Source organism: Embiotoca jacksoni, unplaced genomic scaffold (assembly GCF_022577435.1).
Source record: "Embiotoca jacksoni isolate LCO1_2020_lvr unplaced genomic scaffold, fEmbJac1.0.p SCAF_1, whole genome shotgun sequence".
Taxonomy (NCBI): Eukaryota; Metazoa; Chordata; class Actinopteri; family Embiotocidae; genus Embiotoca; species Embiotoca jacksoni.
Window position 1 is genome coordinate 24,552,886 of NW_027185229.1, and position 20,134 is coordinate 24,573,019.

The 20,134-nt window shown below is 37.7% G+C and overlaps 2 protein-coding genes across 6 annotated transcripts in view; both read left to right on the forward strand.

Annotated features, from left to right (window-relative positions):
• The window catches only part of LOC138198119 (membrane-associated guanylate kinase, WW and PDZ domain-containing protein 3), a 116,588-nt gene extending 113,176 nt beyond the window's left edge, over window positions 1-3,412 (forward strand). For 2 of the 3 annotated variants that reach the window (XM_069149325.1, XM_069149335.1), the window contains one exon: window positions 51-3,412. In XM_069149325.1, the coding sequence (XP_069005426.1) occupies window positions 51-1,156 (1,106 nt within the window). In that variant the 3' untranslated portion in view covers window positions 1,157-3,412. The remainder of the gene's footprint in view (window positions 1-50) is intronic. The other variant, XM_069149342.1, reaches the window with a different exon arrangement.
• Window positions 3,413-8,385: 4,973 nt separating this feature from the next.
• LOC138198137 (complement decay-accelerating factor) lies at window positions 8,386-16,243 on the forward strand. Of its 3 annotated transcripts, XM_069149355.1 has the most exons (12): window positions 8,386-8,571; window positions 9,568-9,753; window positions 9,900-9,999; window positions 10,555-10,625; window positions 10,920-11,102; window positions 12,423-12,527; window positions 12,642-12,707; window positions 14,044-14,082; window positions 14,170-14,211; window positions 14,297-14,348; window positions 15,585-15,660; window positions 15,901-16,243. In XM_069149355.1, the coding sequence occupies exons 1-11, from the start codon at window positions 8,490-8,492 to the stop codon at window positions 15,640-15,642; spliced, it is 984 nt and encodes a 327-aa protein (XP_069005456.1). In that variant the 5' UTR covers window positions 8,386-8,489; the 3' UTR covers window positions 15,643-15,660; window positions 15,901-16,243. The 3 variants fall into 3 exon arrangements, with proteins under 3 accessions (XP_069005456.1, XP_069005465.1, XP_069005474.1); XM_069149364.1 differs by lacking the exon at window positions 15,585-15,660; XM_069149373.1 differs by lacking the exons at window positions 14,297-14,348; window positions 15,585-15,660.
• Window positions 16,244-20,134: the final 3,891 nt, after the last annotated feature.

Here is a 20,134-nt window from a genome sequence, read left to right on the forward strand (position 1 = left end):
TCTTCAGTGCGTATGGTGTCCCCATGTAAAATGTCTGCTTACACTTACAGGTCAACATGATCAAAAAGTCATTTCACCCACAAGCTATTCCGGAGAGGTGTTTATCTCTGACACATCACCCCTGTCCTCTCCATATCCCACCGGGGCTTCCATCCTTGTTTCCTCTCCCTTCTCCAGCAAACTGAAGCATTCTAGCAGCTGGAGCACCTCATCCCCACAAGGCCACAAGCCCCGCAATAGCAGGGGTTTAAGCTTAGTGGAGGGGAGGGGTGAGAGGGTAGCCAAAGACTTAGAAAGGCTCTCTCCCGCCTCCTGTGAGCACATAAAGTTCTACAAGAGGACCAGGCCCACAAAAGACTCCAGAGAGCTAAGCAGCCCAAAGAAAACAGGGGAGACATTTCCCAAAGCCAAAGAGCAACATCACAGCCCCAACAAAACTGAGGGTCAGGCACAGGAAGTAACACTGAGCAGGAACAGGGTGCCTCAGCCACAGACAAAATCAAAATCTGCAAGCGCTGGGAAGTCTCCTCAAGTTGGACAGCAAGTGGTTTCAACCCTGCAGTGCGCAGAGCGTCAACAAGGCCCTCAGAGGAGATCAAAGGATTGTTCCAGCAGAGAGAGCTTAGGTCATGAAAAGAAAAATGGCGAGGGGGTAAATCCCGAGATCCGAAGATACACACAAGGGAGGGAGATAGAAGGGAGAAGAGAAAGGACCAGGCCTGGCCAGGAGCAAGAACGTTTTAAAAGGAGGATGACGACAGAGTCTCATCACTACAGGACATCGCCTAATACAGTAACAGGGAGTGAGAAAGATACAAGTAAAGACTCAGGGCACAGAGATGATGACGGCAAAGGCAAACCTGCAGAAAGCAGGACTACAAATAAAGGGCCTATGAGCAAAAGAGAATCATTGTTGTCTTTTAAAGATTTATGGAGTAAAAAAAGTTCTGCAGTTTCACCAGGAGAGGCAAAAGGAAGAGAAGACAATTTTTTTTACTTCAAAGAAGACAGTGGTAAAGAAGACTTTGTGGCCTCTATAAACAGTATTCCAGGGGCCCTGCAGAGCCAAAAGGGACCTATTAGCCCTGGCCATTGGAAAGTGCCCAGCTCAGCCAAAATCCTCTCCCAGGCAGAGGTCCTCCGTGAGCCTCTGTGAATCACCAGGACGTAAGCTGCGCCATGGAACATTTACCAGTATCCTCAGTGGATTGTTTTTCTGAGTTCTTCCATAAAACAGAGAAGTGCAACATGGTGCCACTTTTATTATCTTTGGACCGTGGCCAGATTTGTATTTTGGGTGTCCTGTGACATCACATGTGGCATGTAGCAGCTCCCCTCTGCCTTGTCCGCTGCTTCAGTATCTTTGCTGTGGGACTTCAGCATGTGCGGCATGCTTGGGGCCTTGTCGGACAAGACATTTTGAAATGTGAATATGTGCCAATCCTGGGAGCCTCCTGTGGAACGACGACTACCAACAGCGCTTCACTCATTACAATGCAATGACCCATATGCAAAGAAAGAAGAAAGGCCCTCGCCTCTCATCTGTAGTATACACTCAGTGCGACTGTCATCTAGGGTTTAATTTTTGCTCTCAGTCTCATTGTGGGAGTTTTTTGACAGTCTTTTTCTTAACGGTTTGCTCAACTGCATGCAGTCAGTCCTTCTGTTTGTTTTACTGCACGTGTTCTGCACATCACTGAGGATGAACCCGTTTCTTGCTTATAACTCTCACTCTGAACACCAGGCAGATTTCAAATACAATCCAGCAAGCGTTTACTTTAGCAGGTACTCCAGACTGTTCTGCGGCTTTAGTCATCACACTCCATACAAACACTATCATTAAAAAGACCAGAAACTTGTGGTTTGAGATCTTGTTTACCATGTGTATGATAACAAATCAGTGTGTAATTTATTGAGGTAATAGATGAATATATGTATATGTAGCTGTACCAAGCCATTACACATTTTGATATAGACTTTAAAAATTTGTCCCATGTTATTTGAGCTTTCACCTTATTTCCAATGTATTTCAGTGGTAGGAATTACCATGGATCTTTGTAGTTCATGAAATGTATAGACGTAATGTGCAAACTGCTGTACCAAATGTTTGCAATCGCTCAAAACGTGTCATTATGAAATATAATATATAGATATATTTGAATGTGTCATGTTTTGCAGATTCTATCTATTGAATTCCATTGCACTGCATCTGCCCTTGTAGCATAACAGAATGACCATGAGTTGTATTTAATTCGTGATGTTGACTTGCTACCAATGCATTACCATTTTATTATTGTGATTATTTCATAAAGCTATTTCATTTTTTTCTAAAAAAAGGTTCACAGTTTAGGGCAAAAATGACAATTTATGTGAAGCTGTGTTAAGAGTCACGTCCCTAGTAGTTTTACCTTTGCCTATTGAGAAAAGAAAAAAATGAGGGGTTTAATAGTGTGTTTTTGTCTATCCTGCTCTGTGATTGTGTGCCTGGGTAGCTTGAAGGATGAAAGAGGCCATAGAGTGATGTGATGGTTTATTGAGACATTGAACATGATGGTGATGTAAGGTAGGTTCAGAGAACTCATCATCTTACTTAGCCTATTACAGGGTAGTTGAGAGGTTAGCTATAAGAAAATTAATGGTTCCAAACAGTCCGCTCTGTAAAAATGAAAAATCGTCAGATTTCACTGTTATATGAAAAAAAAAAAATGTGATGGATCTTGTGTAAAATCAGAGAAAAGGAAATATACTCAGCATAATTGCTAATACAACTTATAAAATTTTGACATGTTCAGATGAGCTCAGGGAAAACAGCATCGTAGCAAATGTGTGATAAAGTCAATATCAATGACAGTCAAATGGTGGTTAAAGTCTGTGATTGTATAATGGAGTTTTCAGGTCAAAGAAATCCCAAGAGGACACACTACGAGCCAATGAGTGGTGGTTTTTTTTTTTGTGCAATAGTTTGGTTGGTTGAATGGGTAAATCCAACCCTGAGTGTCAAGTACAGGCAGTATACTCTGGTTCAGAATCAGATAATGCCCTTTTTATTTCTTGTCCCCTGCACTGATTTACTCCTTTATGCTTTCATTTTGACCATTTTGTATCTCATCTCTGCATCATACTGTGGCCTTGCATTGCTTCATTAGAAAGAAAAAAAAAACAATCCTTGTGGTATCTTCTACATTCAGTTGGAACAGTAGATGTAAATGTTTGTACATTGTACAGCACCTTTATAAATACTTGCTGAGTGCTCTTTTGGGGAGAAAAAAAATAGAGGTATATTAAATTGCTCCATTATTTTTTTATGTAAAAAAAAGAGAGAAAATATTTAAAAATAGATTGAAAAGGATAGACTATGACCTTGACATGGTATTCCGTTCATGCACTGAAAAATAAAGTTTTGCTGAAAACACCTCCTGGATTTCTTGTAGCCTACTGAAACTGAGATAAACATTAAAGAAATATGAATATTAAAACCAATCTATTCTGGTTCTTAACTATATGTCAGCCAACACCATCACAATTGCTGACAGAATTAGCGTTTAGGTGTCATTAATTTATTGCACATAATTTCTTATGACAAAGCAGCATAAGGCACTGTTACTATGGCAGATTTCCAGTTGTCATAGTAGCCGTCTGCTTTTTTTGGCAGAGCTAGGAAAGAGCTTGACTGCACTAAATAGATGTTTCTTTGCAATTGCAAGGAAAAGCTCAGAGGCATCTTATGCCATGAACGTGTCATAAATCCATATTTCAAAAGCAGCAACGAATCATGAGATGCTTTTTGTGAATGTGAGTACAAATTAAATCTTCTCAGAGTCCCAGTGAGACAATGAGACCGGTTTCAAACCCTTTATGAAATTTTAGCACCACCAGAGGTGTAAATTGTAAGGATTATATCAGCTATGAGTCTAGTTAGGTACCCGGGTGTATATTTTACACCAAGTTACACAAAGGCACGTATTGAATTAAAAATACCTCAAACAGATGTACCTGCAAAACATCAATTAAAAGCTGTTTGTCAAAGGATCTTGACAAACCGCCTCAGGAGCTACTAGCTTATTTTCTAGCATTTGTAAATCAATGTTGGATTAACTGCAGGGAATAGACCAAATCATCTTTTTTAAACATTTTGTTAAAGAAGGTTTGGCAGTGCCTATTTGATGATGTTCTGCAGTGCTGCTTCCATCAGATTCATACAGTTAAGAGATTCCCACCTGATACCCAGTGCCATCACATGCTTCATCAGAGCAGTTAAAGACATTTTAATATTTGACTTGACTGTACCATTAATGTACAAGTACAGTTTATCTGTGAATGACTTCAAGAACCTATTCAATAATGTTAGTGGTTTTGACCCAAGTCTGGATAAGACCTGCTGAGTCATTCAAAATCCGATATGACGAGAGGAGGGCAGCCTTAACAACTACAGAATGACTGATAATTGCGAAATATCTGTCAATTGCTGCTTAAAATGTTGGAATATGTCTCATCTTTTATTTCAGGCATTGGCGTTACATAATGTGCAGAACTGGTTGGTACTTGCAAATTCATAACAGGTGAATGTTCTGCAGAGAGCCATTGTCTTTGACCTTCCTTTTGACAGGCATTTATTTTTCACTCAGCGTTTGTATAACTGCTCCTGATGAAGGACATCTGAATTTTAAGCTTTTCTAATGTAAATATATCTAATGTGTGTTGGGGCCATCATTTGTGTGTTTTTATTTTTTTTATAATTATTTTCGGTTTCCTAATTTGAAAGAGTGGTTTAATTATTTATTTGCGGGTATTAGTACGCCACGCCACTAGGGGGCAGTAACGTGTCGATGGGTCACGCGCAATCAAGCGCGTAAAACGATCACATTCTTACCGGGGAAAAAAACAAACAAAACATAGCGTGATATACATTTGGTGACTCAAAAGTTATAGGCTACGTGCTAAATGTTGCACCAATACTTTACTTTACGCTCAGCAGTCTGCAACTGTTGCAAAAAAAAAAAAAAAAAAGAAAAGAAAAGAAGAAGAAGAAACACGCAACAACGGACCAAACAAAAGGTGTGCTCAAAAGAAAACATTGTAGCGTTTCATTCACGACACGAACAGCCAATTAGCCTGAGCGTAACGGTAGGTTGGTGGGGTTTTTTTTTCTGGCTTTTCTCTTGTACAACAACTATATTCTGCTCATTTAATGAGGGGGAAAAAAAGATATGTTGGTTAAGTTTCATTGAACTAAAGGGAACTTTTATGTTCCCGCGCGTGCAACCGTGAACTAAGAAGCCGATTCGTAATAACTGCTGCGTTTTGCCTCGTTTACATTTGAGCTCGATATGCGAGTAGTCTTTGAAGTTTTTAAAAGCTATACTTGACCGATTTTTGTCTGCCTTCTATTCAGACCAAAGTTTTAGGTCGTGGCTATAATTAGCTCCACTTTGGAGGTTTATGTTTTTAGTTTGTTTTATCAAGTCGGCAGGTGGTGGGGGGGGGGGGGTAAAAAAACAACTGTTGGACTGATTTTCATAAAACTTGGCAAACTTTGGAGCGGTTCTGAATCCCGGAGCGGATCCACAAATCACGTTTCACCTTTAATTGACATTAGAAAGTAGATATTTGGCCTACCGTTGTGACGCGTCTTGATCTCGGCTCCTGTGTCGTGTCCGATGTTGCTGTAAGCGTGTTGTGTCACTTCCTGTGGCCAAACCGCGCACATTGTAGTAGTTTGTGATTGTTAATATAGCTTCTAAATCGTAGCTCCCGAAAATAAAATATCTCTTTACAATGGTTTGTAATACCTGCTTGCTCTATTTAAGCACCTGTTCTGCTAAGTTTTTTTTGTTTGTTTGTTTCTAACCTTGTACTTTTAATGCGCCATTTCAGGTCGCTGACTACTACTGGCGGCTACTTGTTTCTTTCTGTTCGATGTGTCTTGAGATTTAAGTTTCCTCAGCTCATTTAGTGGATAATGGTATTCATCCTTAAATCTATGTCTTATTGTGCCGTTGAAGGTGAAGTAGACCAAATTGTACTATTTTAAAAACAACCCATTAGCTGCGGTAGCTACTCAGGCCCCAGTAGCCGGTAGTACACCTTGTAAAGCGCCCTGAGAGGATTACTTGTGTTGTTATTCGGGGTTGTATAAATGGCATTTAGTAGAAATATCTAGAAGGTTTCTAGTGATAAAACATAGGCTGGTCTCGATGACTCAATCCACAGTTATTATTATAAGCAATTATTGAAGATTTGACTATGGGCCTTGTGCAGAGGACTAAGATCTCTTGAGTGCCCCTCAATCATTTTCTATGTTTGAAACTGGTGTAGTGGCTGTTACTTAATCTTAAAGGTTATCTTGCTGTGTGTGTGTGTTTTAATTTTGTCGTCAGCGTACAAGGTTCATATGATGCATATGTTTATTTCTGGTCAGCACATGAATAGGATTTAAAAACTGTTGCAGAGAGGGGTTAGGGTTACAGAGAGCTCGGAAAATATAATTTAACTTGAGTGCAGTTCATCTTTCTTACCACTAGATGGCATTGACTTACAATGAATTGTGTGTAAATGGTTGGAGAAGGACAGTTCAGATTAAACAAAAAGTATTGTCTTTGTAAAATGTGGATATTGGAGAGAAAAAAGCAGGCTCTCCAAAACGAAGCCGTCATGCAGTAACGTGGAGAAAGGAGGTGTTTGTGGAAATATACCTTTTTAGTAAGAAATATGTGAGTAGTAAAGGGTTGACATACACCTATACGTTATATTGTTGGTATTTCTGAACATGACAAAGGCAGGTGAACTATGCAGGATTGGCATTTTGGCAGCTTCTTTCCTCCCAGTATCACCCATGAAGAAAAGCAGATGCATTCTTCTCGGTTAGTTTCTGAGAAGGGAGGTGTCTCGATCATTCACTCGGACATGGTGGCAGCGGCGATAAGAACAGCAGGCTATGTAACAGCTCTTGGAAGATCTGAGCACGAGAAGTCTCTTGGCAAACCACCAGTAGTTATCCACTAATGGCAGTTTTTTTTTGTTTTGTTAAATGCCTTAAAAGGGAACAAGGTGCACCACACACTTTTTACAAGTCAAGTTTTATTGGCTTTACGTCAAGTTGAGTGTGCCAATGTGTTTTCTACGCCCAAACCAGTGAGACTGTTTTTTTTATCCCTGCTTCAAAGACCTCTCACTAAATAGTAAAACTAGGGAGGCACTGAACTTTTAGCTCTTTGTTGCCTGGTTTCTATGTAATGTTTCTGAGGGTTTCTTAGGCAACACTGGGTGGAGGACAGAGATGGCTCCTGTCAACAAACCTATGTGTTGGAAAATGGGTGGTGAGCTTGGAATTTAGTGTGTGTGTGAGGCAATGAGGCTCAGCCCTCTTGTTGAAGAAAGCCGTGGAACGTATCCAAGACGATAACAGACCACAGAAAGTGTCTCAGACTCTTTACTTTGTTGTGTAAACTGCCATGAAAAGCATCTGAATCCTCAAAATCACAACCCCTGTTTTCTGTCTTGTCAGTATCTCTTTCTTTTTTTTTTTATATATTCACACTGCTTAAAAGGAATTTGATTACAGAAAGTGAGTCATAAAATCCAACATAATGATTAAGGCTTCCCCTTTCCAGAGGTTTGGGGACTCCCTCGTGTTTTTACCCCTCTGGCTTTTCCAAGGCACACCCATAATGTTTCCAATGTTTGCCATTGCAACACGAGTTGCAGAGCTCCTGCTTCTTAGAGGTGGGACTCCCGAGCTGCTCTGGTGGGCAGACTGACAGTGTGTTTACCTCTAATCAAAGCAGCGCTGGCATCGTCTTGTATTTCTTGTATATTTGTTGGTCATAATTGCTTCCTATAAAACTTGTCTGTGCCAATGTTTCGATCCCGAGTGAAGTTCCAGACGCTGAAACGTTGTTGTAAAGGTAGCACATTTTAGAAGCGACACTTCCGCTCGTGCCTTTCAAAATAAACTGAAACAACTCGTATAGTGTTCCATGTCGCCTAAATTGTGGATTTTCAGCAACCAATCACATGCAAATTAAATATTGGAGCAAAAATGGGCAGATGAGGAATAAAACTAAAAACATAGGTTACATTTATTTACACAGGTTACTTTGCCGAAATGCATTTACAGGCTTTTGTAGCCTGATTTGGCACTTCAGCGCTACAGAAATCAATACTGTTTGATCAGTAGTTTGTGTCATATGGTGCTTTTCTTTAAAGAATATTAATGACATTATTGCATGTGATATTAACACAGTCCAGCAAATCGCTTTTTGGGGAAGAACAACTGTGCTTTTATTGTGAAAGAATTCTTGAACCAGTTCTGCTCATTCCTAGTGCTGACTTGACCGCAGATAAAAATGGATAGTGGGTCCGCCTGTCGTTAGAAGATCACTGTTGACACGCCGAGGAGCGACTCGCGTCTCAGCCTTGACTCCGAAGAAGTTGGACTGAACGACTCGGTACCGGAACTGGATCGGGATCTTTGTCTCCTGCAAACTGGCATGGAAGTTTTACTGGACACCTGTGGACAGAGACGAGTCAAATCTCTGCTGTTAATATACCTATTTGTCGTGCGAGCTGCAGGTCAGTACAACATCAGCATCGCAGTCTGGTGAATGAGATAATATTTATCAACGTACCAAGTCACGAGAGCTCCAGCAAGAAGAGACGGGCTTTTTTTTTTTCTTTTTTTTTTTTTCTGCCAGCTCTGTTGCTATTATTAGGCTAATGTCGGTTTCTATTAGGTGAAGCCTTTCCAAATTCTATAAAATAGATTAATATTTCCGCAGCTAAGGTTACTCTATTAACTGAACATAAAAAATAAATAATATTTTCTTTGAAATTCTAGAACTAATTACCGGTAGGTATTGACAAATACATGTGTAATAATACAAGACTGTATATTCAACATTAATTACCACCGTGCTTTAGTGTGTTTTGTGGGATAACTGTCAAGACAAGAGATACCAAGAGATGAGAAGATTCCATTAAATATGAAGTATAAACTAAAGAAAACGAAGTTTAAAAACTACCCTCATTCCTTACCTCTTATAGGAAGGAAAGCTGTTTGTTTGTGCCAGTTTACAATGAACTATGTTTTAAAATAATGTATTTAGAAGCTGTAATTGAGTTAATTTAACAACAGATGATAAACCTTTTGTTAACGTATTACTGTTTTGAACAGCAGACTTAATATATTATTGGAAAGTGAGAGAGTAATGATTAATGCTTATATTTGCAATATTACCAAAGAGCACATGACCTGGTCGCCAAACATTCTTCTGACTTGTAGCTAAGTAAAGGATTAACTAATAATAGTGTTATAGTTCAAAGCATCCAGAATAAAGGCTTCCTCATTAAAAGGAATTTCTACTAAAGACAAAGGCTTGCTTGTGCAAATGAGATGAATTTGCAGAGGAAAATCAGGAATGACTAGGAATTTTCTCTCATGTAGTCATTGGTCAATATACTATACTATTAGCTATATTTTCTTCTTGGGGCACATAATGTTTTATTGAATGACGCATTATCATGATTTATGACTTTGAAAAGATAACGTTGCCTCCTTTTTTCCTCCAGCCAAATGTCCTAAACCTCAGAAATCGGGACACCGTGTCTTAACCAATGATGCACTTCTATTGAGTGACTTTCCAGTCGGCACTCGAGTCTCGTTTAAGTGTGCCAATGGATACGTTTTCGAGAGTGGCTCTCAGTTTACAACCTGCATTGATGATAAATGGACTGAACTAGAGCTCACCTGCACAAGTGAGTCCTGTCTCCCTTCATTTATAACTCTGAATTACATGCTGATGTCCACACAGCTTTGTTTTGCCATTTGTGGGGTTAATGCACTGCCATATATTACATTTCTGCTGTAGTGATATGTCGTCTTTGTTTTTTTTATATTACAGAGAAGGACTGTGGTCCTCCTAAACCGCAGCCCCATATGAGTTTTAATACTGATGGGGGCACCCTGTTTGGTGATGTAATAAGAGTAAAGTGTGATAAAGGGTGAGTGTAAATCTAAGAGTTATGAAATCCACCCATATCATTGCTATCTGGGTGAATGTCGACTAAAAATTTAAAAAAAAAAAAAAATCATCTCTATCTTTTTATAAAGTAAGCCTCATTTTGGAGCAGCTAAAATTTTACAAATGCAGGAGGCACTTGCATATTTATTAATTTCCATACAAAGTCTGTCGTCTTGCTGTACTGCCAACCGTTGCCTCCCAGACAGTGTTACTTGATGACTGAAGTGTGCACAGTGGAAATCAACAGCTAATGGAAAAAATCTTTAAAGAAAACAAAATACTCCTGAAAGACAAATAGATCTGTTGCATGGAAGTGTTACTTCATAGTTTCACTGATTAGAAGCTTAGCTTTCCTTTTGCCAAGACTGACAGGTTTGTTGGTGCATACTTCTTGATGAAACATTGGAGGAATTCAGTTTCGGTGTTGAAATTACATATCCAATGCATTGCAGTATCATGATTCTACAGCATGAATTCCTCCTTAAATAAACAGCCCTGATTTTTTTCTTTTTTTTTTTTCTTTCTCTTTCCACAGTTACCAGATTGACGGAACAAGCTATAAACAGTGCCATTCTGCTGGGTGGAGTGGAAGATCCAACTGTGAGAGTAAGTGTCTCTCAATTTGTATTCCTTTGCCAGAATCAGCTGCAATCCTAAATTACATTCCTACGGCAAAGGCTATTTCCAATGACAACCCCAGTTTCCCTCCTCTTGCAGGAGTTTAAATCATTTAGATGAAAGCCATATGCAGCAATAGTTTAGTTTTTTTTCTGTCTTTGTGAAGTTGTTTTTCTAGTGTTTTCCAGCAAATGTCAGAGTTTATGACAATGTTTGAACATTTTTGAATTGAAAATGTGTTAACACACTTTTTTTTTTTTTTAATTGAAATTTATTTTTCAGTTGTTACATGTGAAATCCCTCCTGTGATAACCAATGGCAGAAACTGGTGGAATGTTCACGATGAGCCAAAATATGGAGAAATGATACGATACACCTGTAATGACGGGTACAGCCTAGTCGGGAGTGATAGCATTATGTGCAGTGATAGTGGTGAATACAATCCTCAGCCTCCTAAATGCAAAGGTAAGCCCACTGCATCCATGTGTAACATTTATTTTACAGATGTGGTTATTCTAATTAGAAGCACACTGACCTACTCAAAGCTTTAAGCATATTGGGGTTTTTTTTTTTTAGGTTAGAATTCAAGTTAATTCAGCACCAATTAGGTGGTTTTGAATATTTAACACCTATTTTAATGAATATTCTCCACAAATACTGCGGTCTATTCATGTAATAACTTTTCCAATTTGTTTAACGTCACTGTAGTATGAAAATCACTTTCCACTAATTTGAAAGGAAAACTAAAAAAAGTCAGTAGTGTTACATTTGTCTGTCACTAATGTTATTATTGTTCAGTAAGATAGTGTGGAAAAAAACAAACAAATCCTATCCAATTCAATTTGAATTGAACTAACTGCAAAATTTTACATTTGATCAATAACTGTACCACTCAAGTATATTTTAAAGTCCTGCAATTTGATTTTCATGCTGAAGTTAGAGTCAAAATAGTGACTCGCCTGGAATGTAATACATCTGTCGGAAAACTTCTATTCCAAGTTTAATGTGGTTGCATTAAATATGTAAATCATTTGTAATTAATGGGCTAAAACATACAAAACCACAAGGGTAATCGAATGACTTTCCAAACATTAATGAGCATACAACACACTATTATTGTAGTGACTTTCCAGTTGAGTTTCAAGCACTTAAAATGTTTATCTGTAATTTATAGCTTTCCATGAATTACTTCACACATACTGTTGGTGTTACCGTGCTATCACTAAAGGCACTGAACACACAGCCGCCATGTTCATGCATAATCATTTAACCTCTTTCTACATACTGTTGCATCCCTTTTTTTGAAGCAGTATTCAAGCTTCACAGCATTTTTCTGTTTGCCATCCATGTCTGTGCTCACTACACTACAAGTGGTTTGTTTACTAACTGCCACACTCGTACTCTCCTAAACAGCTTAACAGTGTACTGACTAATAAACAACCTTTCCCCAAAGAGTCGGCCAAAATATTCCTTCTTCTAACATCATTGAGTATTCAGTTGTAGTTTTCTTACAATGGTATAGTTAAGCATGTCGACACACAGCTGCTGCTGGTGTGACAAATAAATGGTAGATTCTCTCCAATTTATTTTCTCCTTTGACATAATGTGATGTAAATTAAAAAGCAAATGCCTGATGCATGACTTTCATTTGTAGGCAGGGCACATTCTGCATGTTATATTAAATCGTTATGCATGCTCCACCACCAGCTTCATAGAAGGCTGATTAAAGGTCTTTATTTGAACCCCAGATGAAAATAGTATTCTTATTCATTGGTGTGTCAACAGATAGACCCACAACAACTATGGCAACCACAACAACTATGGCAACCACAACAACTATGGCAACCACAACAACTATGGCAACACCAGCTCCTACATCTCCTGCACAAGGTACAGAAATAAGAAATCTTCAAAAGATATTTGACAGAAGAACTTGGAGGTAGTCACCTCCCTTTGTAGATGACAGAAATATTTTGACAACGGTGATTATGTTTTCTGTCACAGAAGCATCCACATTTACCACAACTACGACAACCAGCGCAACACCAACTGTGTCAACAACACAACAAGGTAAAACAATTCTTGAGTTGAAACTTTTTAAACACAGCACTTGGCAGCTTCCTTTTTTTTTACGTGCATATTTTCATGCTTCTCAGAAATGTTTTTTTTAAGCTTTAGGAGTTACTATTGTCCTGTCCAAACTGAAAAAAACAAAAAAGAATAATTGTGATAATTTTGTTCAAAAGGTGCCAGACATTTTGACAGCTGCTCTGTAATTTGTTACTTTATGTGGTTGCTTTAGTCGAGAAGTATCTTCTTTTCTTTCTTTTTTTTTTTATATATGATTACTGCATGGAAAAATGATATATCCAGGTCTGAACGAAGAAGTTCTTTTAAAGACCTCCACTGAAAAGGATTTATCTGTCAAACACTTGATTGGATATTTAGAATTTTGTCATAATGGGAAAATAATGGTATGAATATTAGAGATTGCAGAGCAGTAAAAAGGGACTCCTGTGGCACACTGGGGTATATTAAACAACTGATGAGGAGATTGAAGGTTATCAGTCACTGCTGACCCTAAACCATCAGAAAGGTCAGCTTACATGTTTTAATAGCTCATAAAATGTAATCCCATTTATTTAATTGCTTTTTTAAACCGAATAAATTTAACATCAAAAAAATAATTAAAACATTTTGGGAAATACACTTTGTGGCTTTTGTGGCTGAGACTTACAGTAGATAAACCAAATTGTTAGCACTAATTTTCTGTTGTCAGGCGGGTGATGGCAGACTATGTCTTCGCTCTGAGCAACAGCCAAGATTTTGTCCAACTCGTCACTGCCTGTGAAGTGCGACATTGTGTTTTGTATCCTTTTGTTTTAGTACAGATTAAACAAGACACGAATTTCTCCCCGCTTGATGTAGGCCGTCCAGTTTTGTTTTTTTATTCCGTTTCCTGTTTATAGACAGAGCTAAGCTAACCAGATGTTGGCTATAGCTTCATATGTAATGAGTTGATCTGAGAGTCGTATAAATCTCATTTAACTCTCCACCACAAAGTTTATTCCCTAAAATGTTAAGCTATTTGTTTTAACACTGTAATTAACTGCTCAAAGTTGGCCTTTTGTTTTGTTAAAAAAGTAAATGATTTAATTTACTAACTGTAATTTTCTTAGTATGAGTTGAAATCAAGATCAGTGATATGAATTTGTTTCCAAAAGCAAACCAGAAAAAGAATTTGCTATAATTGTAAGTCTTGTCTCTAAATCGGTATAAGACCCTTATTTTGAAGCAGAACTTCTTTTGTGTGCCGATAATGTTTCTGAATGTAGCCTAAGTCAGTCCTAATGTTAATGGAAGTTTGAAATGTTTGCACACTAATCATAATGTTTAATACTTGCAGGCAAGGATGATGGAGGTGCAGATAGTATGCAGGATAATGGTGAGTCATTGAGCTCCAGTCTTAAGAGGATACTAACATGTGTGATTATTTGCTCTACATTTAATTTTGCATGTTGTTTTTTTTCAGGACGTATTCCTCTTGTATTCAGTGTGATGTGCGTTGTATTAGGTAAGGTACAGTTTCCCTCTCTGGAATTTATATTTGAACTGTTTCAAATGTTTGAAATACAAAAAGTATTTTTCTTTCTTTACAGCTGTATGCATATTTTTGATCTTTTTACACAAGTATATTCTGGGGAGAAAAGGGTGAGAAACAATGTTTTACTCTTGACTCCTAAATGCATGGCTCCTACTTGATTATGCTTTGTATCCTTCTGCTGCCATTTCTCTAGGCATGTTCTACTCTTTTGACCTTTTGAGTTTAAACAGTTGTATTTTCAGAACATAAATGCAGTCAGTACATACAGTATGAGTTGTAAAACTTTGAGCTGGTTAACTCGTGATGGAAGTCTCAGGAGACACGTGTCTTCAGCAGAAACATTCAGTGATGCTTGATCTTGAGAAGAAAAAAAACTTGGCAATACAAGTGAACATGGTGAAGGTCACATCTAGTCTGAAGGCTACTTTTCTTGCAAGGTGTATTTATAGCCATAGAAAAACATCAAATTTGCATTCAAGCATTTCACTGAGGTCAGCACACAGTTATGCTGTTATGGTTACTTGCCTCTTCTCCAGGCCCAGTCTATCAGATCTTTACACACTTGGTTATCTGTGGCAACTGCTAGTGGCGCTACAGCAAGCTTTTCTCAAGGATTGCTGCGTCTACACAGTCTGCAGGTTAATCAGAGGCATGGGGAAGCCAAGGACGGAAAATTCCTTCACACAGTATTATCAAATGTTGGTGTATATTTGTCAACAATACAGCATGCACTGAGGCAAAAGGCAGCAACTTGAAACTCTGCAGCAGTTTCACATTCTTCACTGCCATTTGGTTTGTGAACTATTTTAAAAAGGAAATTTAGATGTCTGTGTTTCCGGGCTCCTGAGGAGTGAGGGAAGTCAACAGGAAATCCTTCCATGAAACCAGCTTTGACATAGAAAACGGCATCAAGCCAAAAACTCTTCAGGCCTAAAGGAATGAGGATGTTTTTAATATTCAATTTAAATATCAAAACTATTTGAAAGCATGCTGACTTATTTTATGATTTAGGTTTCAGCCATGCATGTGACCCGAGTTTGATGAAAACATTGTCTAAGCTTTAAACATGCAAAATAACAACTTGGGTTTCATCTTAAACCACTAAACGTGACTAGATCATTAACCAAATCAAAATATACACATTTTACATGTTGCATTATGCTAAAGTATACTTTTAAAAAACAGCAAAGCTATTCTCTAAATTGCAATGACTAACACTTACGACTGTGGAATACTAATCAAGAATGCAATAAAATGCCATTTGGTGAACTAATAAAATTTGAACCTCAAAATAACACAACTCAATAATTCTGACTCAAAATCCTTATTTGATGGCATTATAGCTCATATGACACCAGAGAAGACCTGAAGCCGGAGTTATTACAGTTCCAAAATCTTTAGATTGCCCGCCTCACTCAGGTATCTGTCAACTCCTGTATACTTCCTACCATAACAACATCAAAATAATCCAGAAACATACATTATTTACTTATTCACGTCTCTCAAAAAAGCTAATTTACAGTTTTGAAGTAGGAAAATGAATTATTATTATTATTACTATTACTATTAGTATAGTGAAGCCCCATTTTCCGTTTTTGCTCCCCTGTGTGAATGGAGCTGAACCTAAACTGTTTTTGCTTTATCTCTTGACAACACCAGCTTTGAAAATGGAACTGGGCCTCTCTGTTGAAGAGCATCTGTGACTCTGGGAAGGACGTGCCAACGAACTGTAGCAGTGCCTCTGAGTTGATGGGGAAAGAAAGAGGACTCACTTTTGCATATTGTTGCACTTCAGGTGGAACAAAATTAAACCTGCTGAGTGGCATCATACTTTAAGTAGAAGTATGAAACTCCAGTGGCCAAAAGCACTTTTTGTACTTATTTTTTTTTTTTTTTTTTTTTCTAGAATGACACTTTTTTAAACATAAAATTGTAATTATTTGTCTACATTTTAGTGTGCATTATTTATTTTTATAAACCAGAGTAAAAACTTTTAACATTGCCTCATTGTGTTATGCAGTACTTCAATATTGTTTTAAAAGCATTTTAGTTTGGGTTTTTTGAGAAATCTTAAGGCCATAAGTTGGCATGGTATTAACGTGCTGTTTTATTAGGACATAACAAAAGTGATTCAAGAGGCAGACAATGGTTAACTCAGTTTGCAGACTGAAATGGTGACTGAAAAAGATACAATCAGTTGCATTCTTCGCCTCCTGACTTTCTTTTCATCATTGTCTATTGTTCAGGGGTTCTTTGATTAAGCTGTGAAAAACCTTTTTTCATGAGAAAGGAATCCATTCAGTTTCCTACCTTTTTGATGAAGCATGTGACTACACAAGCTACCATATTTAATGTAGGAGGAACTTCTAAGAAAATAGATAAAAATGTATTTGATCTTGAAAGTGTAACAAAATGGGCTCATTGAGCCAACATGCAGAAACTTGAAAATGTTTACCATTCATCAGATGTGTAGAAGGCTGACTTTAAAATTGCAGCGAGTGCTGGAAATAACTTTAAAAAAAAAAAAAAAAAATCAACAACTGTAATAGATGTGAAAGAACTTTAACCAGAAAACTGCAAATCAATCATTTTTGTTTTACAGTGCACTGCAAACATAAATGTAAAAGGGGAAATGCGTCTATTTTGAGGAAGAAAAAACAAAAATTAAGCACATATTAATGCAGTGTTCACATCAGGAAAATTAGTTTTGTTCCTGGGAGGAGGAGGAACTCGATGAATACATTCACTGTCGTGGCCACAGAATATGACCAAGCCATTATGCGTGGAGCGGTGTGGACCAGTACAGAGAAAGGCCCCATGATAAAATGTGATGACACTGATTCATTGTACCCTTGTCTGCTGTCATGTCAGAGGTTTCTATGCCTTTTGGAGATAAACAGAAAAGGGTTTTTTGAGTCTGGAGAAGTAACGGGTTTCTCACTGATATTTTTCCTTTTGTGTAAAGTTGAGCTACATCTGGATTGAAAAGATGCTTTGATTAAGTGCTCCTTCCTCTGGAAGAGAAAAACATCGTAAACAGGATATGCATTCAATATCAAAGTTATTCATCGTAGTTATGAGGACAGGCAGTTCATTACGAGAGAGGAGGGGTTTGCTGTTTTTCTCAGAAGCCTTGACAATAACAGTGGGTGTATTTGTAGAAGTCATCAACCATCTGCCACTCTCAATGCCCTACCAAAAAAAAACAACAATGATTGCAGCCATATGGTTGCAGGCTTAAAGTAATTATTTGGATTAAATGTTTTGACATTGTCTTTTTTTCTTAATTCAACAACATACCGATGGCGAGACCAAAACCAAACAATAATTAATCCTAACAAGTGTTTTCTATAACTTCTGTGAAGCCATTGTTGACTGAAAATGATCCAAAGCACATTAGTGAGCTGCACAGATGCACTGTCTCACAAATCCACAGCTAAACGTAGTTCTTCACAAACAAGTTCAGCCTTGTATCACACCAAAGTGTGTAATACACATGCTGGTATTCCCATGACAAGAAAAGTTAATACAGGTATGGGCAGGTTTGAAGAAGAATGCTGAAAACAATTGAGGGCGTTCACCTTGGAGACCAGAGATCAAGTATGTAAGAAAGTGATTTCGCAATTGAAATCTTTTCTTTATCCTGACACTTTTTTTTTTCTTACCCTAAACTTAACCATGTGCTTTTTCACATCTAGGCGAGGCAAAATGTGACACTGACAGGTGACCATGTTACTGCATTGAAACATGAAATGCAGTATCCAGCTGTTTTAGGGCCGAGTCTTTATTGAAGTCCCATTTTCGAGGATTCAAGTCTTTTGTGCATGGAATGGCTGGTGGACAGGCTGCTGATGTTGGAAACTTTTAAAGAGAGACAACTTGCACAGAGAAACACAACTAAATCACGTTGGTGACTGTAAGGCTGTGCTTACATAGCTAGGAATACCTAATAATGGAGGTTATAGTGCCCCCCTCTCCGTGCAGGTCATGGTGCTGCTTTCAGTTTGTACTACAGAAGCAATATCAAAAAATGTTGATTGCCCCTTGTAATATTATAAATTAGTTTTGCAAGTATTGGAGAAGTTCAAATATTAACGGTGGCACTAGATGAATTAAGGAAACTAAGGTTAAAACAATTGAACCCAAAGGGGATTTTAGTAAATGTCTGTAGTAAATTTCACAGCAACCGATCCAGTAGCTCAGTCAAAACCATTCACGTGAAGCTCCCACTGGTGATAAGAGAATATTCAGGAGATCACCAAAGACAGGACTCATCCTCTTGGTACCTGAAAAGCCTTCTAAATCTAATCATGGTCCATAGTTGGTCTTATGTCATATCCACATTGCTCGTTGATTCAAGATGTTATGTTGACTACCAGGTAAACAACACATCACAACAAAACCAGTTGAGCAATGATGTGGTCAATGATAGGGCCAAATTCAGGCATGTAAAACATTACAGGCCAATCTTTGTAAGTGCTTGGCCACCTGTGCAAACACCGCCTTACCCTTCGAGTCAAACTTGTCTCATATCCCATGGTCCAGCTTTGCAACCACAGCCATGTTGTACAATTACCTAAAAATGTGGGCGTAATCTATTATTTTTAGATATCATTAATTGATTCACTTTATTTGTCCTCTTCTGTAGCTTCAAGTCTTTTGTCCGATGTGACCTCAGCAAAGAAAGTGAAGTGCTAACAAATCCTGAGTGATAGAGGAAATGTACCCAGTGTCCTCGGTTTCAGGAAGTATCCCCCTCGCCAAAATTAGGAACACCGATTACTCATCCCTCTTTCAAACGCTGTTTTTCCATTGAGGAAGTTCAGTAGAGCACCCGTCCTTGCTCATAGTGTATCATCACTTTCAGAAACCCTTGAAAACGTCCCAAATATTGCGTTAATCAGGAAACCAATGCCCTCTTAGAATTTGTGTTGTATGCTATCCTTTAATTCAAAATTAAATTAAGGAAATCATCAAAAATGGAGTTGCGAGAGTTTCCCATGACAATGGTAATATGTTATTCAGCGTCTGTTCATTTTCCACTGGACCTACATGAATCCCCATCCTGTTTGTGAAGGACATCTGTGTCCATCCATGTGGATCCTTTTACACATTCCTTTTGTATTCATTTAACACATCTTTAAAGATGATGACATTAGTTTTCAACTTTTTAGATGTTAAGTTTTGTTCAAACACAAAGTTTATGTTCAACTATCAGATGTGTACAATGTAGTTACAAAGATTTATAAAAAAGACAGGCTCTTTGTATAGGACATTTTTATTATAATTTCATGTAGTGTGTATATACAGTTAAAATACACAGGGTATATAGTCCTTCACATCTCTACATCCAGTATAAATCAATAGACACTGAACTGATAAAGAATATGTAGTATATTTAATTTCTAAAATTAGATGTATTAAACGGTATATAGTGATACAATTTCTTAATGGGGTGTTAAAATAATTTATATTGATCTAAAGTGGTACGAATGCCTTGATAAGGATACTGATACTGAGACCATGAACCTTGAAAACAAACTAATGGTTGTCTATTACATAAGTCTTTATATTTTATGTTGATCACACATAAACGGTCAGAATGCATATCATGATCCATATGATGGAAGTTTAAAAGGATAAACAAATCTGGTTTTATGTATAGTATAAAATATTTTCTAACTGCCAAAAGTTCCTAAATGTAATAACAATGTTAAAAAATATCTACTTAAATTTTGATAGATCTATTTGGAAGTGTGGGTTAAAGTATTTATTGTCAATACACTTTTATAGATACTTATTGAGGGTCTACTTGTGTTGAACACATTGTGTATATTGTGGATGTGTACACAAAGTACACAAGTTGAGACGTTAAAATTAAACATTCTAAGGA